The 26,978-nt window shown below is 46.2% G+C and overlaps 1 protein-coding gene across 24 annotated transcripts in view; it reads left to right on the top strand.

The window, feature by feature from the left end:
* The window catches only part of Kalrn (kalirin RhoGEF kinase), a 606,229-nt gene that overhangs the window by 398,877 nt on the left and 180,374 nt on the right, over positions 1 to 26,978 (top strand). For all 24 annotated transcript variants that reach the window (XM_029470420.1, XM_029470427.1, XM_029470426.1 and 21 more), the window contains 6 exons: positions 2,354 to 2,446; positions 6,688 to 6,799; positions 8,607 to 8,797; positions 9,236 to 9,337; positions 10,538 to 10,680; positions 13,591 to 13,693. In XM_029470420.1, the coding sequence (XP_029326280.1) occupies positions 2,354 to 2,446; positions 6,688 to 6,799; positions 8,607 to 8,797; positions 9,236 to 9,337; positions 10,538 to 10,680; positions 13,591 to 13,693 (744 nt within the window). The remainder of the gene's footprint in view (positions 1 to 2,353; positions 2,447 to 6,687; positions 6,800 to 8,606; positions 8,798 to 9,235; positions 9,338 to 10,537; positions 10,681 to 13,590; positions 13,694 to 26,978) is intronic.

Raw genomic sequence — 26,978 nt, 5'->3', positions numbered from 1 at the left:
TCCTACACAGGTGACACAAGCCTTGTCACCTGGTAGTTGTCAGCTTGTCAGTCTAGAGCAGTTGCCCCAGATGATCTGTTAGCATTACCCAGGAAGCATTCCCAAGCCATGCAGACTCTCTGATTCAAACCCCAGAGGGCAGTGTACAGCCAGGTGTGCCCACAGCCACGCAAATTCTGTTGCTCTCTCCAGCAGTGCAGCTCTCTCTCTCGTAGGGAAGCTTGGGAAAGGGATGCACTGTGTCCACTTGGTCACTTCAAGGCGTTGGCATCTTACTGTCACAATAGCAGATTGGCCCAGCATTTCCTAAATGTGTTAAATGGTTGTGGAATATGCCACCTGCAAGAAACAGGACACTGTGCGTTTGCCTTCCTAATGCTCAACTGTGCTATTCAGTGTTCTTGATCCATGGGTCGGTTTGGGATACTCTAAAAATCTACCCTTCCTAGGAGAGACATAACTATCACCAATGTCTTCTGCTAGAAGTCTCTCAATTTTTAAATATCTTTTTTATTGTATTACTCTCTCAATTACCATATGCTGAATATAAAATAGTATGCTGCAGCTTAAGACTAAAGTCGTCTGTGATCCTAGTATGGCCCTCTGATCTTCACATACACATGTGTGCATGTACACACAAGTGAACATGTACATACACACATATACTCCCCGGAAAAAATGATTATATACATTTTAGCTGTTAAAAAAAAAACCCACCCCCAAAAAGCACTAGTTATCACTAACCCATTTTCCATATCTATAGCTTCATATAAATGGGATATATATATATATATATAATATGTGGTCTTTCTCACAGGCTCCATTGATCAGCTGATGGGTATTTGGGTCATCCTTGTACAGACATGACTTTTCATTTCTTTTGGGTTCAATTTGGGGATGGCATTGCTCAATCACATGGTGACTTTTTATCTCTGTGCCCGGGCTCTTGTGATCCTAGTTTGTCTGTTTCCAGTCTCTTTCTGCTCTGCTGCGGTCAGACACTGTTTGCTCCTCTGAAGTGGTCAGTGCGTATCTGCTCTCTTTCAGATCTATACTCTTCTGCACTGAAAACCTTGCCTTCAAACCCTTTTTGTTTCCCCCAACCCTGCTCCATCAGTAACTGACCCCGCTCTGCTTCTCCGCTCCTGCTTTGGTTCCTTTCCAACTCCTGAACCTACTTTCTTTTACTCCCTTCCTCTGTGCTGAGGCATAGTCCTCATCTCCTAACACAGTGATAATTGTGTTGGTCCAGGCTTTATCTCGCTAACCTCCCTTCCCGATGCTATCTTTTTATTGGCTGTGACAGACTCTGTGTCCTTTGCAGTTCTCTAGTCTTTATGTGTTACACAGTCTCAGCTCTTGGGTACAGGACTAATCTATGCCCTTCCCTGTCCTCTCTACACTGAGACTCGGAAGGTGCTCAGTTTGAGGTTGGGCACAAGGGTGATTAATAGGTGAGACCGGAGGCACCAACATCACCTAAAAGCCATCCTGTTGACTGGGGTGTGAGCTGTGGGGATGCTCACCATGTATAACAGTGGGGATATTGCTAAGAATGACTCTGGTTTCCAACTCAGAAGCCCAGAGGGACTAGAGAGGTGACTGTAGTGAGAAATGTGTAAGAGACAGAATAGTGATCTAGGCTGGGTTGTGCCAAATCCCAGCTGGGTGTGCTAGGAAGAGCCTTGTGCATAGGAGGGTGATGACAGACAAGACTCCTTCTGAGTCTCCCCGCTCTCCCTGGCCCCTGTACTGCCTGTTTCCCAACCTCTGGACTTAGTTCCTACTCTCCCACCTCTCTCCCCTCTCACCCTGTTCCCTCTCACCTCTGCTCCCCATCAGTCTGTTACTGACTCTCTCGCCTTTATCCTGTGATCTCCCCAGTGCTGTCCAGTTTCTTCATCTGTCTCATGAACCCACTTCTTTCCTAAAACCTTCTCCCTTTTTGCTGCCAATTCTCAACTTCTCTCAGTGTCTGCATGTCTGTCTCTCTTGTTGGTCTCTCTCGTTTCTCCTCCTCCTCCTTCTTCCTCCTCCTCCTCCTCCTTCTCTCTCTCTCCCCCCCTCTCTCTCCTTCTCTCTTCCCCCACCCCTCTCCTTCCCCCCTCTTCTGCCCCTCTTCTCCCCCTGCCTCTCTCTTTCCACCCCCTACTAAAGAACATTTTCTTATGAATGTCTACCTTTGTCTATTTTTTCTTTCTTCTTATCTTCTCTTCCTCCTTTTAGAGCACATGTGTGCACGAGTGTCGTGTGTGCACGTGTGCACACACACACACACACACACACACACACACACGCACGCACGGGCGCGCGCCCTGTTCTCTGTCTCATTATGTCTGTTTTCATCCTGTAGGAGATCCAGCAGCGGCATGGCCTGGCCAACTCCATCTCCTCCTACCTAATCAAGCCTGTCCAGAGGGTTACCAAGTACCAGCTGCTCCTGAAGGTATCTCCCCTCCCACCCAACCCTCTCTCCTGACCAGAGGACTTCTAACAGTGGGCAACCCTCATCTGAACCCTTTTCTCTACAGCAGAGCCTCAGATGAGCCCACACCACCATTTCTGGCCCAAGACCATGTGTCCTAGCCCACAGAATTCTACACGTTTGTTCGGGAACAGAGATAAAAAGAAAAGGATGTGGGAATAAGTTGTCACTATTGTTCACCTCCAGCTACCATTGCAAACTCTTAGAGATTATCACCTCGGGCAGTGGGCAGCTCTGTCCATCCTTCCTGAGCAAATCCCTCCTCCTATGGGCTTCTCACTTGCTGGGTCCAGGATGGAAGTCTTGAGGATACTGTGATCTATACACCCATTGGTAGCTTCCATCTCCTTGACTACTGTGGCTGTGAAAATCACAGGGTTGTTGACAGAAAATAGCCACACACAAAAAATGTATTAAACTCAATGACATCTTGAATTGTAGAGACCTGTATATTAATTAGGAGTACTTCTGAAGTCAACCAAGACAGTGGATTTTCAAACTCTGAAAAAGTTCAGTAATCAGATTATGCAAAACACTAAGTCAGTTGGGTTTTCTCTTTCTTCTATAAGGATATGCCTATATTCTAAAAATAATATCATTTCTATAGGAAGCCAGTGTAGGGGGTAGAGGTTTTCTGTCTTTTGAATATATCGTCGATTGTTCATCTGATAAAAAGGACAAAAGGCTAGTTAGTTGACTTGTAGAAAGTGGTGTAATTGCAGAGGAAAATTCAGTTCCATTTATGTTTAGAGACAGCAGCAGAATCTTGCAGACTCCAGCTTCCCCAAAGTGAAAGCCATTCTGACTTTCAGACCCAAGGTTCTCCTCACATGTTCCCCTCACATTCCCTGCTACCCAGGTCTCTGGAGGGGGCACACAGTGACCACAGTTCTTCGTGGGAGACTTAAGGCTTCCTCAGGGCAGCAGGCCAGTGCTTCTTTTCTGTTTTCTGTGTGAGGGCAGAGCCTGCAACCAGCCTTCCCTCCAGCCTCCTTCCTCATCCTTCAGAAGAGAGCACAGGCACACGGACCATCTGGCCCAGCAGAATGGCTTAGAGACAGAATGGCATCGTGTGCTGGGCTTCCACTGGGCATGGGAATCATCTGTGTGGGGATAGATCATGTGGACGACATGTTGGCTCTTGGGGCAGAAACGCTTTTGCTTGCTTTATTTATTTATTTATTTATTTATTTATTTATTATTATATGTAAGTACACTGTAGCTGTCTTCAGACACACCAGAAAAGGTTGTCAGATCTCATTACAGATGGTTGTGAGCCACCATGTGGTTGCTGGGAATTGAACTCAGGACCTTTGGAAGAGCAAGCAGTGCTCTTAACCACTGAGCCATCTCTCCAGTCCCGCTTTTGCTTCTTTACCTTTTAAAGTGTTCATGTAAAGACCAGAAATTCCCATAAGGTCTCAGGGCAAGGTGTCTCTTTCCTAAAAACTCAGTGTGATTCTGACATTTAAACCACAGGAGCTGTAGAACCTTCTCAGTGTTTGAATCTCAGCTCGTAGACTGTAGCCTAGAACTCCATGCACAGCGTTCTCCTTCCCTGCTCTGCTTAGTGCTTGACCCTTAGAAGGTAGCTTTCTTGTGCTGATAGCCTTTTTCAAAATTGATTTTTGTGTGAACCTGGAGAGATGCCTCAGCAGTTAAAAATCTCTGGCTGTTTCTTCCAGAAGCCCTGAGTCCATCCCCAGTACCTACATAGCAACTAGGAATTGTCTGAAACAATCCCACAGCCTCCATGGGTGCCAAGCATGCAAATTGTGCACAGACAGACATGGAGGTTTATGTGCACCCAGGCACATAAAATAAAATCATTCTTAAACTTTGGTTTTAACGTAGATTTGTGTGGCTTTTGATTTAACTATTACAAAGCCTTTGCAGGAATTGATAGGGTTGTGAGTTTTGAAAGAAAATAGATAGTGATGCTCCCAGCCACATTGCCCATCTGGAATCTATTAAGATGTTGTTCTCAGAGAAACACAGCCATTCTCCTCTCCCTTTTAGCCTGGTAATGCTAAAGTTCCCTAGTTATGTGAGTTATGTGAGAGGGTTTGCAAGGGAATAGAGTTGGAATTAGCTGGGCTCTGGACTGCCGCTCCAGAATTAAGTGTTTTGGGAGAGAGGTATTTGTCCAGGGAATTGAGAGGCAAACAAATAAGGTCGCAGTGATTTTATTGCAGGGAAGCTGTAAAATTATTGTAAAAAGGTAATTTTAGCCTCTTTAGAATGTGCTGGTGGCAGGGTGCCTGATGGGTAAAAATAGTGAGCTTTACTATAAATAACATGGCATTTATTTTCTCTTTGAAGTCAGTTTAATTCCAAATAAATTGATCTTTAATTGTCAGTATCCTCTGGGGCTCATCACTTAGCTATTACAGGAAAGTGAAACCATGTCATTTGGAGTGTTTGATCCTCCGTAAATCTGCTGCCGCTGTCCTTTTCGCAGCCTAAATTAAATGTGCAGGCACCTCCTTATCAGGAGCTATCGCAAGGGCCCTGGAGAATTTATTGGTTCTTTGGGTAGATTGGTAGACTTGTTAAATTGCTTAGGGGATTGAGCTAATTGGTGTTTTCTGTTGCAAACTGAGGCTATTTCCCATCTCTCCTCTGTGCTTTACCCCAGGCATCCCTTTGTTGATGTCTGAGAACAAAGTAGGGAGGGAGGGTTACCTTTAGGAAAGGGTGGGGACACTAGAGAACTTCGGGTAGGAGAAGCATAACTTTCAGTACAATGATGACATTATGTCAACTGCAAAGGACTGAACCAAGACTCCCAACTTTCCCCAAAGTGTGCTCTGTGTGAGTACCCCAGCCTCCTTTGATCATAGGAAAACGTCTCCAAGGTAACTCAGGAAAACCTAGAACCAGGATTTTCGTTTCAGAGTCTCACTAATCGGATATTTTCCCAAGGAGAGAGCTTTACTTATCATCTTGGTGGAACAGATAATCCCAAGACAGTGGTGGCCCAGGGAGGTGTCCAGAACAGTGGGTGAGGTTCCGCCCCTCTCCTGCACCATCCGAATGTGCTCCACCCAGGTCAGCACACAGGATCTCCCAGTGATGGTGTGCCTTTCGGCCACTTCACCTGCAGAAGTGTAGTTGCTATTTACTTAGAGACCTACCTCACTAGCTCCTGTGTCACTTTCCAGAGAGCTATGCCATTAAAGCCAGGTCTGATCACTACAGGAAGTGTTAGCCAGCCAGTTAAATCCTGTTTTAAAACATCCCACAGGTTCTCCTGCAGGCAAGTACTTGTAATTTATGTGCCAGGAGACATCATAGTTAAGCTAACAAGGTTTGAACTCATTTTCTTTTCTAACGCATCTTTTTTGGGGTAAAAGCCATCCCGAATGGCCTTGCAACTAGTAAGATGGCTGAAAAGATTATTTCCTCCACCAAGCAGACACTGTGTATCTGTCACTGGGATTTTGATGAGTGAGACTGCAGTGGAAAGGTGAGAGCCAGAAGACATGATGCTCAGGAAGTAAGGCAAGCCCTGTCCTAGGAGGGGAGGGGTGAAAGGGACATGGACAGGCTAGGGTGGCGACACCCCAGCTGTGCATTCTGAGCTGCGTCTTAGGCCCTGTCTGACCTCCATTTCTCTCTACCTCGGTCTCCTATGTGGTTACCAAAGTCCTCATCCAGAATCTCATTCATTGGTCCCAGGTCAGGTATACCTGACCCTTGCTATCCTTTTAAACTTGGACCTGTTATAAATCTATAATAGCCTCAGATTGCTTCCAGCAGGATGGGAGTCAGTCATAATAGCAGAGGCTGTACATGACAGTGATGTCAGCCATGGCGTGCAAAGACCCTCAAAGGCAGCGCTACATACCCTCTGTTCTTCACGCTTTCCTTTTTGGTCCCACTACCCTGCATCTCTGCAGCGTGCTTCACCGGATTCATCCCCTCTCCAGGAAGGCAGTACTGTAACAGAGTACTCTAGGCTTAAAATTCTAGCCTTTGGAAACAGGGTTGGATTGGCTTCATTTGGACCTAATAAAACTCATCTGGTCTTTTGACGGTTTGGGCAATAATCCCCATCTTACCTCTTTATAGCTCTCTCTGAGGGAACTGTTCCAGAGAGTGAGACAGTGAGGCTGTCCATCTTTACTCCATGGCTTAGAGCAAGGAGGGTTGGGGAACCTGGGCAATGTCCCTAATCGTGTCTGGACTTTTTTCCCCAGGAACTTCTAACTTGCTGTGAAGAAGGGAAAGGGGAGCTCAAGGATGGCCTGGAGGTGATGCTCAGTGTCCCCAAGAAAGCCAACGATGCCATGCATGTCAGCATGCTGGAAGGTAGCTGCTCCCCAGTCCTCCTAGGACCCCGCCTCCACCCCTAAGACCAGGGGTGTTTGTGTCATGGAGGGAAGTGGCATGAAGTCAGACTAGGAAGGAGCCTGGGAAAGAGAAGCCCAAACAAGTTGTTAAATGGCTTCTCGGCTGCCTGTGTGAGGAGCACCACAGAGCAGCATAGCTAACCTGCCTCTGGTGCCATTTAGCTGTGATTTCTACTATAAAGTATAAACTATAAACCAGAGCCCTGCTCATATGCATAGCGTATTTCCTTCACAGAATAGCAGGAAATGCTAGTTACACACAGTATAACACCAGTGAATTTAGTGTGATAATGACCTTACAAGTGTGCTCGTGCACACACACATGCATGATGTACACATACACACACACACACACACACACACACACACACACACACACCTTTTTTCAGTACTGAATTTGAAACCAAGCCTTGTCTACAGCTCTTTTGCTCCAAGTCTCACTACACTGTCCAGACTCACTTTGAAACAGTGATCCTTTCTCAGCCTGCCAAACACCTAAAATTATAGGGGTGCACCAACAGGCCCAGCTTCTTTACATAGGAAAGAATAGATAATATAATTTTTATGATTTTAATTTAATAGTTAAGTAGTATCCAATATATTGGCATTCTTGTGCATCTAGTCTTTTGTCCTTCATGGAAACCTAGGAAAGCCCAGCCATGCAACCCTGACAGGATTTCAGTCAGCAAGAACTGTGTTCTTGGCATCTAGAACAAGTGCAGTGTGAAGTAAGGCTCGTGTGACACAGCCTTGATGTTGTAAAACAGATGCATGGAGGAGTAAGGCTGGGGTGAAGTTTGATAGCTGGGTAAAAACCATTCCAGTCTGACAAGCAGGTGCTAAGCAAGTATATGGCTGCTCTTTCTCTTCTGGTATCATCCCACAATACCTCCTTTGCCACTGCCATCCTCGAAGAGACTACAAGAATGCCCAGGCCTTATGGCGGTGGAGCCAATGTCATCATCTCTAGACCAAGCACTAGTCATCTGAAAGGGCTCCTGTTGTCACAGTTTCTCCACCCCTTTCATTCTTGTGTACACCAATTTCCCCCAGTGCTGGGTGTCCTCCTTTAGAAGAACCCCATTGGTCCAAACTATCCCTTAGTCTCAATCCAGCCACTCCAGTGTGGTCTTTGGACCTGTGCAATAGAGCTGGTTGGTAGTGGAATTTGTGGACTTGCCTAACACCCTGAATCAACTCCCTTGGATGGAGATGGGTGTTCAGAATCCAGGTTTTCCCAAGCCTTCTGGGTGATTGTTGGGCAAGTAAGGCATGGGAACATTCCAAAAGATTCAACATAGTATATAAATAGAAAATGTTGAGAGTTTATGCCCAACACTGTTTAGGAGCAATAAATAATCCTAAGGATGGAATATAAGAAATGAGGCAATGACAAATACAGCAGAATCAAGCATATTCCACCAGACAGTGCTCCACTTATGCCCCACTCAGAGCCGTGGAGGAAGGAGCTCTGGGGACTGCCCATTTGGGAGGCCTCCTGGCTCCTCTCACATCGAGAGGGAGGGGAGCATCCTGTGGGATCTTTCAGAAACCCTGACTCATATCACACATGTATAGAAGACACAGTGCAGGGAATAAGCAATGGGGAATGCCTAAGTACAGCTGTACAGGCAGATGTGCTAGGTTAGAGCTCTATGCAAGCTAATAGCCAACTGGAAAATCCATTCTCCAAGGGGGAATACGACACAGCCTCCCCTGAGTTGTAGTGTTGGAGAAACTCCACAGGGCATATGGGTGTTTTTCAGGGTTCGATGAGAACTTGGATGTACAGGGGGAGTTGATTCTCCAGGATGCCTTTCAAGTGTGGGACCCAAAGTCGCTGATCCGGAAGGGGCGGGAGCGCCATCTGTTCCTCTTTGAGATCTCCTTGGTGTTTAGCAAAGAGATCAAAGACTCTTCAGGACACACGAAATATGTTTACAAGAACAAGCTACTGGTAGGTGGGGCAGGTGGGGCAAGACAAGATTCCCTGCTTTGGTAGAACCCATGGGCAGGAAGGGCTGCGGACACATACAGCTCACCTCTTCCCTACTTCTCTACTCCAAAGCCCTCCCGGACAAAGGCTTAGGCCTCCTACTTGGAAAGTTGCCTCCCACATCCTCCACTTCTTCATCTTAGAGTTCAAAGGTCTTTTCGTCTGCTTTTAGCACCTTCCTCTTCACCATCCCTCCTGATACCTGCTAATCAGGCAAATGCCAGCAGGTCCTCTCATCCTGGGTATATGAACAAATTATCTAGTCTATTGAAGCCTGATTGACAGAAGCCCCTCCCTCGGCCCCCCTCCTCTTTGTTGCCTTCCCCTTCCTATCCCAGCCCTAAGTTTCCCCCACTGCCCTCCCCTTCCCCGCCTCTCACAGGCATTTCCTGTCTACAGACCTCAGAGCTGGGTGTGACCGAGCATGTAGAAGGTGACCCCTGCAAATTCGCCTTGTGGTCTGGGCGCACCCCATCCTCAGACAATAAAACAGTGCTCAAAGTAAGTACTGCTCTCTTCTATCACCAAACCACGGTTGGGGTAATTGGATAGGGTAAAGGAAGCAGGCACGAGACACCAAAAAACAGGGTCTAGAGACCAGTGAGCCACCAGGCTTCTCTTACGCAGGTATTGAGAGTCAACGTTGACCATAAAGGTAGGCCCAGAATCTTGATGGCAGATATTCTCCTTGAGTTCATAGAGGTCAGGGGATAACTCATTGACCTAACAAGGTCTAGTCAACTGGGTTCTGTCCACATATCTCTTTACAAGGGCAAGAACAACCAAGCTTTTAACAAAGACACCTTGAGTTGCTCTGTGTTTGCTGAGCAGTTTGCCCTAAACATCCTCCATGTACAAGGTGCTCTGCTTCGTGTCATGAAAAGAACTACACTTAAGATACAGTCCTTATTCTCTGGAAGTGTATTCTGGAAGCTCCCATAAATCACAGCAGCCTGGGGGTCCACAGAGCTCAGCTCTCTGGGTTCAGGCTGGTTTTGAGTCCCCAGTTCCTGGTGGCACTACCTGACTAGTTGGAGTTAGTGCAAATAGAGCTTCCGTTGATCACTTGCTAGTCAAGGAAGTGTCCATCGCCAAGGAGCAGATGGCCTATCTCAGGCAAAAGCTTTACAGAGTCCACCCTTAATTTGCAGAATGGCTGCTCCCTGTCATGAAGAATTACCTGAAAAGGACCCCGGAAGGCAATGGAGTAGTGTAGGCATGAGAGCAGTGCTTCTAATAAGCACATTTAGCAGCCTGAAACCCCAATACTGACGGTTGCCTGTGTAGGCTATGTGAGTGTGACAGCTATTAAATATCCTGACATACCCATTACCCTGCTGGTAAATAGCCACTGCTTTCAGATGTCACAGTTCCAAGTGCCTCCAGGGCCTCATAGGATCCACAATTCAAGTGGTAATCCAGGCCCAACAGAGAGCAACAGATTCTGTTCCAACTCCAGAGCCAACCACAGATTGGTCAGTGCCTAATGAATTATGAAATATTTTTACAAGTGCTCCATAGAATCTCCACTGAGTCTTGCACATCTCTGAGGTTAAAGAGTCGAAGGATAAAATGCCAAAGGAGCTCCCGTAAAGATTTGGTGTCTTTGGAATAACAGACCTGTAGGGGGAGAGCTGAACATGGCTTTGCGGGCAACCAGAGCTGCTGGGGTTCTCAATGTGTCTTCCTGTGGTACCCCAGGCTTCCAACATCGAAACCAAGCAGGAATGGATCAAGAACATTCGAGAAGTGATTCAGGAGAGGATCATTCATCTTAAAGGCGCTTTAAAGGAGCCAATCCAGCTCCCCAAAACACCAGCCAAACTGAGGAACAATAGTAAGAGGTAACCAACACCCGTCCCCAACATGCTATGTCACGTCCCGAGGGAGGGAGGGCGGGGTCACCCTTCATCTCTAGTGGGAATGGTGCTGTCCTCCATCTAGGAAGACCCATCAGTTCTGCCTGTGGCTAAATTCTCCATCTTTAAGCTTCTCAGTCCCTGTCCATCGATGCACTCTCTGCCTAAGTGTGCTACCAGAATATGAGAGGAGGTATAAGTTGGGTTACTTCTCCCAAGAACCTTCCAACAACCATGGGTGGCCCATGGAACGCATAAGAACAGTAGCATCCTGAGAGAGTAAATGCTGTCAAACGGCACAGTGATGCTCTCTGTGGCGTTAGGGAAGGCTTTGAGGAGAACTGTGTCATGAGAAGGGAGGCCTCCACATTGGTCAGAGGGTGAGAAGTTTTGTGCAACACTGGGGTAGGCTGCTGTGTCAAGGATGTCTCTGAAGCTCCTAGGGAGTCCTCTTCACTCTGCTGAAGGACCTCCGAATGAAATCATACAACAACTTTACATGTATCTTGAAGACAAGAATACACAGCACAGTGATGTTCTGAGAGTAGTGTCACTGTTGGTGCTGTGCTTCCCCTGCCTTCCCAGTTCACAGACGGCATAAGCCAGAGGACTTGGTTGACCTTTCAGTATCAACCAGGATAAGCAAGATGGAGAACCATGGCAGAGTCATGGTAGTGGAATGCTAGCACCAAGAAAGGTGGTGACCCAAAGTTGGGTATGACTGAGACAGAGACGCCTCCAAAGTGATGGCCAGGATCAGATCACTGCCCCATTGCTGCAGGGACCAAGTATGAGTATTGAAAAGGGGCTTATCTTAATTTTATGTGCTTGGGTCTAGACTACAGCCTTATTTTAATTCTGGAGAGAGAAACCCAAGGAATATAGGAAGGAATACAGTATAAAGAGTGGATTGTCCAGGACTCTGTGAGAAGGAAACTTAGCTGAGGCTAATGTGAGGGTTGCTCTGAAATCTGAAAGAGTTGGAGAGTTTCAAGAACACATAAAGGGCATGTCTTAGAAATGTCTGCCACCTCCTCTCTGTCCCCAACTTCTTGTCTCGTCCTTCATGGAATGGAGAGAAACCTCACAGACTCTGCAGAGGACAACTGGGCGCTGTGTTCTTCCACCAGCTTGGCTTCCTGGATATAGCAGCAGAGCTCATGGAGAACTACATGGCTGTGGGGGATGCCACCCACACTTCTGGATCAGCCCTTTCAGCCCCCCAGAACTGGTTTCATCTGTAGTGGACCAGAAGGGTCCAGACTAGGCCAGAACAGCGCGAAGAAGAAAGTACAGCCAGATCCCAGCCATCTACAGAGGGGGAGGGGGCGGTGGCCCAGACCATCCAAAACAACAGATGATCTGAAAGTCCTTTTATTTTTGGTTTTGAAATGTGTCACGTGACTTCTTTTCACAGCAGATTTTTGCCTTCCTACGAATGTGTGGCTTATGTTATTAAAATAAGCTGGCATTTTCTAAACCCACATGTGGTGGCGAGAAAGTAGCCAACTTAGAAATGTTCTGCATGGGAGACATGGCTCTTTCTGAGAAAGATGACGTATGCACACATGTACACATACACGTCCTCATACACACCGGCACCCACGTACACTCACAGGTACACCAGATCGTTCAGTCTCAGTGACATGGGGTCACTATCCGTGGCACTGTGCCCGTGGGATAAGATTCCCCTGCCTCCAGTTCCCCATCTCTCAAGGCTTTTACCCATCTACAAGCAGCGCGGAGTGACTTTTGTGAAAGTGTCCATGAGACTAACCATGGTTTCCTCTGCTAACCCTCTTAACCGCAGCCCACATCTCCCAAGTTTTCCCTAACACAAACTAGTCATCAATTCCCAGGCAACCTTTCCCACTCAGGCTTGACCATGGCTTCAGCACAGAGTCGGGACACAATCCTAAGGCAGAGAAGCTGAGAGAGCAATATGGTGTCAAAGCCGTGTAGTGCTAGGACCCAGGAAGGGGTGGCATGTGACATAATGGCACCAGGGAGCAGAGCTGGCTCAAAGGCTGCCATAGCCCATGCTGTCCCAGGCCTGGAGAAAGTGCCTTTCCCTTCTGCAGTGATAAGAACTAATCACCAATAAGTATAAAATCAGTAAGGCCCGCCAGAAAGAAGACAGGAAACACCTGCTCCATCTGCAGAAGCGAAAGCTCCATCAGGACTTTGCTAGAGATAACCTTCCCATGAGGAAATAGCCCAACCCATTTTCTCCAGCAAAAGAAATTCACATTTTTTTTTAAAAAATCCATCTTAAGTTTCAACTGCTTGGGAGGCTGAGGCAGGAGTCTTGCTTGGACCCAGGAACTCAAGGCTGGTGTGAACAGCATATTGCAGCTGCATCTTAAACAAGAAGAAGAAGAAGAGGAGGACGAGGATGAGGACGAGGACGAGGAGGACGAGAAGGAGGGGATTTTATCCATTGTTTTTGCTTTCTACACCAGCAGCAAGACAACCCCCCCGTTCTAGTTATAACATATAGAACCCTGAACTCTGTGGCTACTGCAAAGGAGCCCTCTGACTAGCTAGCCCAGGTTCTAAGTGAGATATATCTTCCTCCTGCCTATAATAGTCTCTTCCCTAGTTTTATTGTTGTTTTTGGTTTAGTGCTCCATCAGCTGTATGGGCCAGAAGAGATAGGGCAGGTGTTGTGATGTGCTGTGCTAGGTCATGTAGTGATCACATGCTTACTGAAATGAGTAAGCTTTCATCGAAATCACCTACTCTGGACCCATTAACAGGATAATGCTACACAATCCCTGCTAGGAAGGTTCAGGCACTACTTTGTCAACCCAGCTGGGAAAGCCTTGTATGCTCTAAACCCACGGTGGCTCCCCCCACCCCCACCCTTGTTTCTTTTCTCTCTTCTTCCTGCAGGGATGGAGTAGAGGATGGTGACAGCCAAGGGGATGGGAGCAGCCAGCCAGATACCATATCCATTGCCTCCAGGACCTCTCAGAACACAGTGGAGAGTGACAAGGTAAGACAGAGTCCCCGCCTTCCTTCCCTTTACCCCCAAGCTGTGGTTGGTTTAACTGACCCTGGAGAATTGTGCTCAAAGTTCCTTCTACTCCAGAGCCAAACAGCAGGGGCCAGCTGTATCATGGCTCCAAGGGGAAGGGACAGAGCTGGACTGGGACAGTCACACAGCGTAAACAGTGAGAAAAGCAAGGTGTCCGATCCCCCAGTTCACTCCTATGGGGCCGCTGGACTGCTCCATCTCAAGATAGTGGACTACTCAGAGAGGCTGAGTTTGGAACTGTGTCCTGAGATACAAATGGCTGTGACTGGCTCATAGTTACAATGGTTTGATTGGGGCATATTTAAACATTAGACAAGTGGTTTGGGAAATAGACACATAGATACTACTCAGTAGGGACCTCTGATCCAAAAAGACTCCAGTGAAGAAAAGACACCCTTCCCCAGCTACGTACCCAGGGCTCAGTTCCTGAGAACTTAGGGGCGGGGCAGAGGGGGCACCAAGTGGCACATGAAAGATGGTCGTCCTCTAAGAAAGCCTGACCACTTGTCTCGCACATCTTGGAGCAAGCAGCAGGAGGAGTCCTGAGGGGAATGCAGGGAAGGCACTGTGCCCGGGCATGTGCTCAAGCTGCCTGAGGAAGGAAACTCTTGGAATCTGCAGCAAAGAGGATGGGCCCATGGCCTGATCCACTCACACTCGCCCACCCAGAGTCCCCAGGAGGAGGTAATCTACCGCAGCATAGCCGTAATGCGACTGGTGAAGTCAGACTTCCCCAGACTCTGCTTGGCCTGCAGGCTGCTCTTCCACCTCAGGCAAAAGGCTAGCCCTGTTCTTGATTTTAATTTTTTCCAAGTTGTGGGTACCTCGCCACATTTATTAGGTTTTTCCTTACTGGGAAGAAAGCCAGTCGGTATGGGGACCGTCCCTAGACCTGCTGAGATAAGAGCAGCGCATCCCTAACCACACTAATAGACTCGTGCTCAAGGACATTCAAGGTTAATTCCATCTGACAGCTGCTTTCATGGTTTAAAGCCATTTTCAGGGGCAGGGTAATTAGAACATTTGAGGGGGTTTTTCTACTTATCAAAATACAAAGGAAACTATTTCTATGTTTTCCTGGCTTCTCTGGTCTGTTGTCTAACAGGATAACTAAAATATCCTATGAATAAAAGTGTTCTTTTTTTAAAGCTGTCCCTGGTTGGTAAGTCATGTGTGATATTGCCCGTGTTTAGACTAGCTTTGTTATTGGGGCCTTACCCCTCACAGCTGCTAACCCATCTCCAGGGACCCTGACATACACAGAAACCTCAGGCCGGGGCCATTTGTCTATTTCTTTTCTTGCTGGCAAGGTAAGTGAGGGTAGACTACACCTTTGATTCGGGCCTTTTATTATACATGAGGGATTTTCATACTTATACCTTTCTCTAAGGGAAACTGAGGGTCCACTGAGTAACTCACCCCCCCAAAATTTAGTAGTCAGTGTCAGAGCAGGAACCAGAACTCAGGCCCAACCAGTACCACTGAATGCACAGTGCTGACTTAATCCAGCCTGGTGTTCTTTCTACACATGCCACACACAGACCAGACACTTGCTTTTTGTCAAAGCACCTGCCATGTGCCAAACTCTGTGCCGGGTACTGTGGAGAGACGTGCGCTGTCTGTGGAGTGTGAACCCCCATCCGTGCGATTCCTTGTTTCCTGTTGTCTCTATAGCTGAGCCACTGGTCCCCTCTGAGAACATGGGCTGTGTCTGTCTGTCCCACTGCTGTCCCCCTGGCATGCAGCATGCATCAGGGCTTGGGAGTCGTTTGTGAACTCAGTGAAGATTATAAGTTTACACTGTGAGGTCTCGGAATAGAAGAGTAAGAGGCAACTAAAAACAGGTTTCCAAAAGTAGCTAACTATGCACACATCCTATTTCTTAAGACATTGAAGAAACATAGACATTCTGAGCAGAAAGCTTAGTAAGCTGGAGTCCTATCCTCTTGGACACATAAGCTCCCAGCCTCCTTCTCTGGCCCTAGGATTCAGGCCGAAAGTGAAGTGAGAGATGCTGTTCCATATACAAAGTCTGAAAAAAAACACTTATTCTCAAACAAAAATAATAATAATAGGCTGTTGATGAATATGTAGTACTCTTTAAAGTAATCTCACCCTTCTCCCCACCCAGCAGTGAGGACAAGGCAGCCATAGGGCCCCTGGCAACCTATGTCTCCCTCGTCTGTGAAGCCATTCACTGAGATCTGAATTCATAGGTGTTACCAACAGAGTCCAGTTTCTTCCACCTTTCCTAGGAGTCAAGGAAGCCTGGTTTCCAGGTGACCAGATAAAAGTCTCTGGACTGACTCAGACAAACTGTTCATAGTCGACAGAAGGGTAAATGACAATGGCTTTAGGGAGGTCAGGGCAGAGACACCTCTCAGCAATTAATGGTGCCAGCAGTAGATGTTCCTCAAAATGTCAGGTCTTCTTCCTCAGATGGGAAGGGATGATCTGTCAGTGGTCAGCTGAAGGGCGCTAGGAAGCCCACTTTGGGCTGAGGCACCCCTCCAATCGCCTGTTGTATTCTGTATGCTGTAGTGTGAGGGAAAACACTGGAAGAGAGCTGGATGCATCCCAGCTCTGATACCACTTCTGTCAGCTTACCCAGGTTACCACAGGTCAGTTTTTCATCCACTAAACAGGGTAATGGTATCTTCTCACAGCATTATTGGGAAGACTAAGTAGTAGCTGCCTGACTTTTGGTAAAAGCTAACTTTCAGTCTTAAGGTATGAATACAATGTGTCAGCAGACTGGGAAGAGCTTTGTGAGTTCTTTAGCAGAGTTCCAACCTCTGGCTTCATCCCTATCAGCAACCGTCAGCAGTTTCTTATCTGTTAGTCCTAAGATGATGTGGCTTCTTCGGTTTACCTCTCTATAAACAGAGCAGCATTTCTCCTCCACCTTCCATGTTGGCCTCTGGAATCTCAGGCATCAATGTTTGTTGCTAGCCTTGACTCCTGGGTTAGCTTATTATTAGCAGACTATGATCTACTTATGTCTGACATTGAATGATCAGATTTGAACAATGGTGGGTCCTTGGGCTGTAGGTATTTGGAGACTCTCACCATATCACTTTTCAAGTCTTTGAAGGCTACACTAGAAGTCTTAAGGTTCTCCAGCTATTGATTATATTAATATGCCAGGTTCTCCAGCTATTGATTATATTAATGTGATGTTCCCAGATTATTCCATTTCTTAGCTACTTTCCTATGAGCTTCTTTCAGTATGTAAATTCTATATAAAATGAGGTATTTAGAAGGGTAGGCAGCCTGCATACAGGAGCTGGCTGTGAATATCGTCCATCTTGTAGGGCTGCTAGCTTCAGAAATGTTCCTAAAATGGTCATCGTGTCTAGTAGGGTACCCAGTGTTGCTCATAAAATCCCCAAGCCTTTTTGTGGCCAGACTTAGTTAGGCAGGTGACTTAGCAATCCAAGTACAGGACAACTTTGTGCCCACTTGACTCTCTTGTCCAGACTCATCTCTGTGTTCTAGCATGTTCTGAATATAAAATATTCCATTTAGTGTGTTAGCTACATCTCACAGAACAGTCTTCTGTTCCTTCTCCATATTCTTGTTTTTCAGTAAGATTGAGGAAAGGGAATGTAGCCTCCCTTCTCACTACCACGTGGAAACCCCTTGTCTAGCTCTTCTTTAAGGCCTTAAGAGAGGGAAATTCTACCACTTGTCCCTGAGGGAGAGGAACTGGGACTGTTGGCTTATGCTATGGGTCCCCCCTCCTTAGTGAGAACACAGTTTATTATTCATAATTCCACATTAAACCCTTCCAAAGCTGAGCTGAGCGCCTCAGTAAATAGATCCCACTAATAACACTCCCAGACTTGCGTTTGTTTGATCCTCAAATGGATCTGCATAATTAGGTTTCCCACAGGCCTGTATTACACAAAATGTTATTTCTTCAAGGCAAATGAAAGTGCTTCCTTCAGCCCGCGGTAACCCACAGTGGGGCAAAGCTGTTCTGTCTACTCTGGGCAGGACATCCCACCCATTCATCCCAAGCCTTTCACCTTGAGTGCTGGGGCTTGCTGCCACACATTAAATATCTAGAGTCACTGAATTCGAGCCATGATGAGGTAGGTGTCACTGAAGAAGAATCTTTTTAAGGTAATGGATGCCTTCCAGAGGACAAGTATGTGCACTGTGATGAACATGGTGTATATACATTCAGGGCACGCACAGTGGATGTTGTCAATAAACGTGTATTGAATTAAACATCACATGCCCATCCTACGAGAAATATTCTTCATGCAAACAGCACTGTTAGGTTCTAGTCATGCCCAGGTTAGCTGAAAAGAGAGAAATTAGAAGGAAATTTAATCATGGCTGCTGTCCTCTATTATAACAATAACAATAATAATAATAATCACTAATGGAGTATCTCACAACTGGTGTGTGATCAGAATATGGAATGAGCTGCTGTGAGCCAGGATACAGAATAGACCAGGGATGCTGGTGTGAAACAGGGAATGAGGAGAAGCCTGGAGGCTTGCGGGGCTGACTCAATGGTGTTAACTTTGGATTGTCAATTCAGTGTGGTGGATTATGATCATTTTTGTTTCAGTAACCGGGAAGGAAGTCAGGGAGATAGCTGTGGCAAGGACCCAACTAAGGCCAAAGCAAATAATTTCCACAATTCCCTACGACTCTGATAGCAGCCATGACATGGTACCCTTGACAAGGCAGCCTACTCACAGAAGCCTTGTGAGTATAGACTCCTCTGGCATTCATTAGAAGCTAATAGTCTTCACAGGCATACACACACACACACACACTACACATGTATCAGGACATAAGAAACAAGGTGGGAGTCAAAGAGAAAACCATGGCTTTAAGTTGATATCTGCATAAGGAACCAGTTCTTGAGTTGATGAAGTTCCCTTGGTAAAGATGTAGCCCTTGGGTAGGTATCTTCATAAGGATATAACCTCTACATTTGTACATTGGTAGAGACCTAGACCCTGTGTTGGTGCATGGATGGGGCCTAGCCCAGCACCAGCATATTCCCACTCTCTCCATTCATGCACTGTTGTAAAGCCTGCCTGACCTATGTCAGGTGCTATAGTCTGTGCCAAGAATACAAAAGCAAGGCCTCACCATCTCCAGCTTTCATTCCTGAGTGTAGGAAAAGAAAGCATCCAGAAATAAAGAGAATAGCATCTCCACCTTGTCTGTTTTAATTAGATGTAAAACTTATTCTGGTTGGGTAAGGGACAGATCACTCAGGGCAAAGGGAAATCTTTTCCATTAAAGAGTTCATGAGTACAGGCAGAGAAAGAGCTTCTCAAAGAATGCAGCCTAAGTCCGATTCCTCACATATGGAGTCCTAACTCAGATTCCCATGTGTGTGATCTATAGAAGGTATACAAGGCATATATGGATGTGTTCGGATGGTATTAAGCTCAGTCTGATTCTTCCTGATGCTCCAGGCAGGAATCGCCAACTGTGCACTGCCTGAGCCAAGGGCCTTGGTCTTCTGTGTCAGATGAGCAGTCAGTAGGCACGAGAGCTGTGACTGCACTGTCAGGAAAGATCTAGGTATGTGCTATAGCATCTACCCTGGGGAGCATAGTGATGTGGTAGCAGGGGCATGGGTCCTGGACTCCATACTGACCTGCTTATGACCTACAGTGGCCACGTTATATCACAACTCTGTCTCTATACAAAAAGAAAAGTGACCATCTTTCCTAAAGTTCTGAAGGACCAGATGAGATCCTATCTGAAATGTGTGCATCACTCAGGGACCCAAGGAGCCTAAAGGGGATGTTTCCTGAAGTTTTAAGAGACCATGTTTTACCTCTAAAGAGAAAACTGGATATCTGTCAGGATGGAGATTGATCAGTGTGAGACTAATACCAAGTTATGTGTTTTACTTGAGAAATTCTTAAAAACCATCGAGAAGATCAGCCCTTGGTTTGAGACATGTGGTCATGACGGGTGTCCTGGTCAGCTATGTGTGCTGCCTGCTGTCCTCCAGTCTATAAGGGCTCCTAGGATCTCAAGCAACCCTGGGGAAAAGGAACTATAGCTCTTCCACCTCAAAGTCTTGGGACTCAGAAGATTTATAAACTATTCATAGATAAAGAGAGTTGTGCTGACCCCATCCCATATCAAATCCCTTGAGGAAGTACCTGGGAAGAACATAATTTTACCTCCACCTACCAAAGCTGGGAGTGGCTGTATAGAACTTGAACCGTGAAAGCAATGTAGTCTTGATTCTCGGGCACATTCCAGACCTCAGCACATTAAATTATAGCCACAGCATAAACCTCAACTAAAAGGATTTGATTTTCCTCAATATCTTAGTCCTTGTAAGAAAATGCCACTTCTACTTTATGATTTTAAGTGCCAAATGTGGTTTGGGTTCTTTACTGGTTTATTTTGTGTTGTTTAATGTTTTCTTAAAGCCCAGGACTAGACTTGGAACTCATCCTTTTTCCTAGCATAGTCTTCTTGCCACTCTTTTCCATGGTGGACAGGAGGTGAGATGGAAGTAGTGGTCAATAAAGAGAGGAGTCCAGGACCACCGGGACACCCAGATCCCCACCGATGGGTGTGCTGTCACCCCCTGGGAGCACAGCTCCCACCTCAGTGATGTTTGTCACACCATCAGCTTGGCTTTTCAGAGCCCCTGAGCAGAGTGTGAAGACTTGCAGTTATGGGCTACCTGTCAGAAGTTCCTTGTGTATATGAGTGGCTCCAATCCCTTCTAAGACCACCAGAGGACAGGAAATGCCCACTACCCGAGACATAGGGCAAAACCTTTCTTCCTGGCATTATTTACTTCATAGCACCACTAGCATTCCACTGTTTAAAGTTTTTCCCTGAAGAAATCCATCACCAAAATTGCTAGTCATCTGAAAAGACAAGGAAGTGTCATGAGCCCAGACAGGTAACAGGAAGCCTTAGGGATTATCTGCCCATGTCAAACACTCTAGCTGCACAAAGTGTCTCAGTTCTAGGTGGTGGTGCAGCACAGGCATCCTCAGTACAAGAATAGAGAGAGTAGTACAAGAATAGAGAGAGTAGAAGGGCGATTTACCAATGGTGGGGCTGTGTTTTGTAAAGGCTGCGGACGTTACTCGATGCCTTATCTCATTCAGGGTGAGCCTGAAATTTATAATCATAGAAATTTATAGAAGCTAGCCCTTGGGAGGCAGAGGCAGACAGATCTCTGTGAGTTTGAGGCCAGCCTGGTCTACAGAGAGAGAGAGGGAGAGGAAGGAGGGAAGAGGAAGAGAAAGGGAAGGAAAGAAAAGTCGGGGCAAGGGAATAGAAAGAGACAGACAGACAGACAGACAGACAGACAGACAAATAGACAGGAAATTTAGAGAAATCCCAGAAATCATCAAACCCACATCCTTCACTGATGACGAGTAACTAAGTGACTTATTCAGAGTCACAAAGCCAGTTAATGACAGTTAATGACAGTTCTGATAGTCAGGCCCAAGTCAGTCACCCAAGTTCATTTAGAATCATTTAGAATGATCCTTTTGTTGTGACCTTCATAGCTGAGCTTGGGGATCTGTAGAAAACAAATATGGCTGCAGCCCCCTCTTGAGCAGCTCCTGCCCCCAACACACACCCCTGTATAATGCCCACAAATCCACAACAACCCTCAATAAGTTGCACTGAGGCGCTACATCTATACAATGGCTCTGGGCTGGCAATGCCTATCACAGACTCTTCTGTACCAAGTACTTGTGACTCACATTGTGGCCTTGGTGGGGGTGTGATCCTGCCCCAGAGTCGTTCATCCTCCCCAGAAGATTCCTGTCAGTCTCTAAGCACTTGGCAGTGAGCGCTGGGATACATCACGGCTGATCCCTATCTGGGAGCTGCCTGGGAGGAGCGAGTTTCCAGTGCCAAATTAACCCCGCTGGAGTCCCGCACCAGGGGAAATTCGATTTCATTGTTAACATTGTGGTGGAAGGCAAAAACAAATCTGAAAGCGAGCCACAATGTTCAAGTGTATTAGCTGGCGGCAGACCAGGGCACACAAGACCCAAGTAAGTACACCTCCAGTCTCACACGTTATGCTAGGGACAGGGAGATGGACAGATGGACAGGTGGGCACGGCTGGAAGGACAGAGGTGGAGAGTGAAGTGGAAGCTTTCAGGACAGGGGTTGTTCTGAAGGCTTCCACGGAGACCGGCCAGCGTTCTGTTTACCCTCTCCTCCTCTGGTCTTAGGTAGGAAAAAAGTATTGTACATTTAAAAAGGGAAGGGAGGGAGGGAGGGAGGGAGAGAGAGAGAGAGAGAGAGAGAGAGAGAGAGAGAGAGAAAAAAAAAAAAAGAAAGACTTTGCCTAATGGATGGGCTTAGCAAACTGTGGGAAGTCTGCTCTTCAGAGCTCCTGGTTGAAGAGCAGTGGTGTGGGATTGTGGTACTGAGAGCCCTTTGGACAGGTAATCATTAGCTGTTTTTGGAAACCTCAGGCAGAGACTTTGCACAGGGATTCGGAGCAGCATGGGTTAGACAGCGTAGACTGGCTGGTTTGAGCCTGTGGCTTTGTGGTAGCTGGTGCTCCTTCTCTCTGGATGCACTGTGGTAGGAAGCACAGGTCACAGTACCAGTTGCGATAATGTAGCATTCTGGGGGAAAACCTACTGGGTTGACAAGTGGCTCCGTATTGCCCTGATTCTTGACTTTGAACCCAGATGGAAGCTTCTCGCCTAGGTTTACCTTGATGGCAGTTGAGTGCTAATTTCTTTGTTACTGTTAGCTTCTGCAGCGTGTCTCTCATGAGCACTGTGGGGCAGGGTGGTGTAGATTTCTGTGGATGGCATTGGAGTGGGGTCATGTGATCACTGTTGCTGGAAAGCTGGATTGCCGAGAAAGAGAAACTAATAAAACACCCTCCTTGGAGGATTTACCCATGGAGCAAGAGTAAGGACATCTCCCAGGAGCAACAGGCAACAGGTGTCCCCTGAGAGGGGCAGCCAACTCCACTTTGAGGACTGTCTTTATGAGAGAAACTGTACTAGGTAGTTTCAGGACTGTATGACCAGACCCTAGACAGTGTCCACCCCTGTTTTCAGCTGGAGCCTCTCCTCACTCCTGGCCTGATGCGCACAAACCTGCCCCTGTTTATGCTGGAGCAGCCATTTGTGCATCACAGGATGGTTAGATTTCTGTTCCCTCCTTTGTAGGAACTTAATGCAGAGACTTACAAGGTTCAAGAATTCCCATAGCACAGAGTCCACCATGTCACCTCTCTTCCTCTAGTGACAACAGCAAATCTTTGTCCCATTCATGAAATTTTCCTTGACAGCTGCCCCAAAGAAATGTTTGCAGGATATGTGCTCTGACATTGAACTTTAAAGCAAACCAGCTGGAAGTCCCAATCTGTAACTGTGCTGTCTGGAGAACAGGTTGCTGGGAAATTCACAACACACTACCATGAGATGGTCTGTGGGGAGGAAAGCAGAAAACTCTGCCAAAGATCTTACCACTCCGGATTCATTTATTTTTTTAATTCAGCGTGGTTGAATTGAGTTTTCCTGGTGACCAGAACCATGGATTTGCTCTATACAGGACAGTCTCTGTCCTGCATGTGACTATAGGTGGCTGTGCAGGTCCTGTGTGTTCTTTAAACGAGATGACAAGCACGCGGGCTCCTACTTTCTGCCGGTTGCCGTGGGGAGCAGCAGAGAAGTTGCCGTGATGAATGTGTCTGTTCAGATACGATTCATCCACACCAGGACAATGCCGCTTGAAGGACAGATTTAGCCTGGGAGCAGAGAAGATCTTGACACTAAAAGTCAAAAGTGTCCTTGCCTTGAAGTTCATCTTCCATTCAGTTCTCCTTTGTATCAATTTTGAGCCCAAAATATTAATTCTTATCCTAGATAATATGTCAAGAGAGTGGGGTTTCTGAAACATTTGTATCAAAGAATTTTATTTTTACATAGAGTCAGACTTTTAAAACCCACAGGGGAATCACAGAATCACAGAGTAGTCTCCTGCAGCATCCTTTACCCAAACCCTTTTCTATTTCTTCTTCCTCGTCTAATTCACACTGTTTTCTTTAATGAGATATGTTCTGGGTTATTAATTAAATTACTGAGGCATTAATGGAGTTGTAGTATAAGATGCATATATTCTTCTAGAGACCTTTCTTTAAAATATACAACCTTATACATTTATTTATTCTTTAAAAAAAAAAAAAACTTTCAGGCTGTTACGATACCTCAGTAGGTAAGGGTGCTTGGTGCCTAGCCCAGTGACCTAGACTCAATCTCCGAACCCCACGTGACGAGGAATGGAACTCCTGAGTGGTAGGTTGTACATGAGTCTTGAGCCAAATTTACATTCCAACTACTGTGCAAGAAACCCTCGGAGGTTCTGCTTTCCCAGCTGGTGAGCTGGTGGCTTTGGAGCACCTGCTCCTGATGAAGCTGGGTTTCTCTGATTCCTCATAGGACTGCACGTTTTCCCACATCCTTGAGACAGCCTTGAATTTCCTCCTGTCCAAAGTCTCCACTCAAGCTCTTTATCTATCTCATAGGTCACTTGTAGTATGTATGTATGTATGTATTTATTTATTTATTTAATACTAGGAGTATATAGTTATTAGTCTATGTGGGCTATATATGTAAATATATGTTCTCAGTCTACAGCTTGTCTTCCTCTTCTCTGATTTGCCTCTTGATAAACACATGATTTGATTTTTTTAATGCACTAATACGCTTGAGTGCCATGGGATGTGACAAAAAGCATTTCTTATATGTAGTATTTCAAAATAGCTCACCATTTATATATCCACAGAACAGTGTACCAACATGAAGACCTAACACGTGCTATAGGTTTCTGTCAGCCCTCAGTTGTGAAGAGTAAGAGCCAGTAGGTGATTAAGATGCGTCTACGTTGTAGCGTATATTATTATAATACAATATATGGCATGTAGTAGGGTTGAAGCAACCGAACATGTTGGAAGAAAGATGATAAATACAATGACTTTGACACCTGACTGTCCAACAAGCAGATCCAAGATGTGGAAAGGAAGTCTGTGCGTGACATAACTAAACACCTGTGCACACAGTAAGCCTCTTCAGTCTCGATTTTATAGACAGCCTTGTGATTTTGGTCTTCAGTTCCTTGACCTGTCGGAGGGCTGAGTTACTTCTGTATGTTGTCACAAAGGCCAAGCAAATGGCATCAAGGAGGATACAGAAAAACCAGAACTAACAGGAATTCATTCCAGCACTCTCTCATAGCTGAAGCTTGGCTTGGTGCCAGTTGCTTTCGGGGATTACGTAAGAACCTGTGAGGTCATGTGATTGGTTTCTCCAGTGGACTTTAAGTCCACAAGGATAAAAACACGTTGGTCTCACACCTCCACTGCATCACCAAATCTTAGCAGTGCTAGCTCACAGCTGACTCTTGATAAATACTCATTAAATACATAGTGTCAAGTGAGCAACAGTTGGACTCAAGGTGGTGTGTTTGGCATCATGGTCAAAGAGTCAGGACATTAAATCTGGGAGGATCAGAGATGGTTCCACACATGGCTTTGCTACCAGAACATACTAGGGAAATGAAGACATTGGGAGAGGGAGAAAGCTCAGTTCTGACAGGGAAGTATAGGATAACTGGGGCAAGGAGAATAAGTTTCCTTGGTTGAAGTTAAGTGTTTGTGTGGTGAGTCATTTCCCTAGGTTTGTGAACATGAGTGCACTTTTGGCCCAGTCTCTGGAAGCCAATATGCTGCCACGTCCTGTGTGTAATTCATCCCCATCTTGCCACCTTGCAGCCATTGTGGAAGGTCTGCCCTTGAGCATGCCTTTCCATTGTTGTGTCATGTTGGAAATTTGTCCCTGGGTGTGTCAGGAACAGCAACATGCCTCTGAACCATAGCAGCATCCCCCCAAGACCTTACACTTCCAACAGTTTCAATCCTTGCCTCCTGTTCTGCCCCTCCTCCCGCCCCTGGGCCCCTGGGCCCCTGGGCCCCTGGGCCCCTGGGCCCCTAGTTGTCTGCAGACCTCTCCTCTCTGGTAGACATGTAATCATCTTTGCTTAGTTTTTTGACTCGTGTCTTTTATGCAGTGATCCATCTGATCTGTTATACTGCCTCATTCTAATTTCCTGTCCTGATGGACAAGTCTCTGACCTTGGGGAGAGTCCTGCTACAATGCACCTTCTTCCGTACTAGAATGATTCTTGGCATTCATTCCTCCCTCAGCACTCTGTGAGACAGTCTCTCCCTCCTCTGTTCACTTCTGCTTCTCATGAAAGAGTTTTTATCTCACCCACTGAATCACCAGGTTCTCAACAACAGGGTTGGTGTCTGACACCTACTGTTATCTTCAGCACATGGAGGTAAAGTCGGCATTCACAGGACATGCCCAGGAAGAACAGGATGCCTTGTTAGTATCTTCTCTTGCTTGTGCTTATGAATCAGTGTGCTCTCCAATACACTCCCCACACACTTAAGAGGTATTTGCTCTGTGGTTTGGGACAAGGGTTATGCTGATTTCTCCTGGTCATCAGACCTATGACGTTGCACCATAGAGAGTGGTGACTGTGGCTGACACAGGTGAAGGGCTACCAGGGCTGAGGTCTGGAGTTGTTTTTCTTTCTCATCTACTCTGAAATTTCCTTTCTCTCAATATGAAAGACTAGTCTTGCTGACAAAAGGGGACCATGTGTGTGTGCATATGTGTGCTTTGTGTTTATATGTCCATATACACATATATGTGTCTATATATACTTATATATATATATATATATATACATATATGTATATATGAAGGAAATACACCAAAATATAAATTATGGTTATTTCTGATAGGTGGCTTTTTGTATTTCTCTACAATAAGACATAGTACTTTTATTAACAACAACGAAAATCCTAATAGGTATTATTTTCTAAAGAACAGGAAGAGCTAAGACTGTTAGCTGGTTGCTGGAGTCTGACCTTTGTATGCACCCAGGATGCCTGGTGGGAAACAGTGATCTCTCAGTGGTGTCTCGAGTGACCAGAGAATGAATTTAGCTGATCTTCACATAGGCCTAGGTTAGAAACTGGTGACTTGGTTTGGTTATAAAAGTCCAGAGCCTTGGGAAAGGCTGGGCAGGAGAAGGGAAAATCCAGAGGGAGGAGTCAGGGTGGGAGGGGCCTGATGGGCTCTTCACTGAGCTCTGCTATTTAGAGATGCGGGGGACAGTAAGGGAGATCTTGGAACACAGAAGCACACATAGAGATTTTACACAAAGA

This window comes from Mus caroli, chromosome 16 (genome assembly GCF_900094665.2).
Source record: "Mus caroli chromosome 16, CAROLI_EIJ_v1.1, whole genome shotgun sequence".
In the NCBI taxonomy this organism is placed as follows: domain Eukaryota; kingdom Metazoa; phylum Chordata; class Mammalia; order Rodentia; family Muridae; genus Mus; species Mus caroli.
This window is presented reverse-complemented; position numbering and strand designations above follow the sequence as displayed.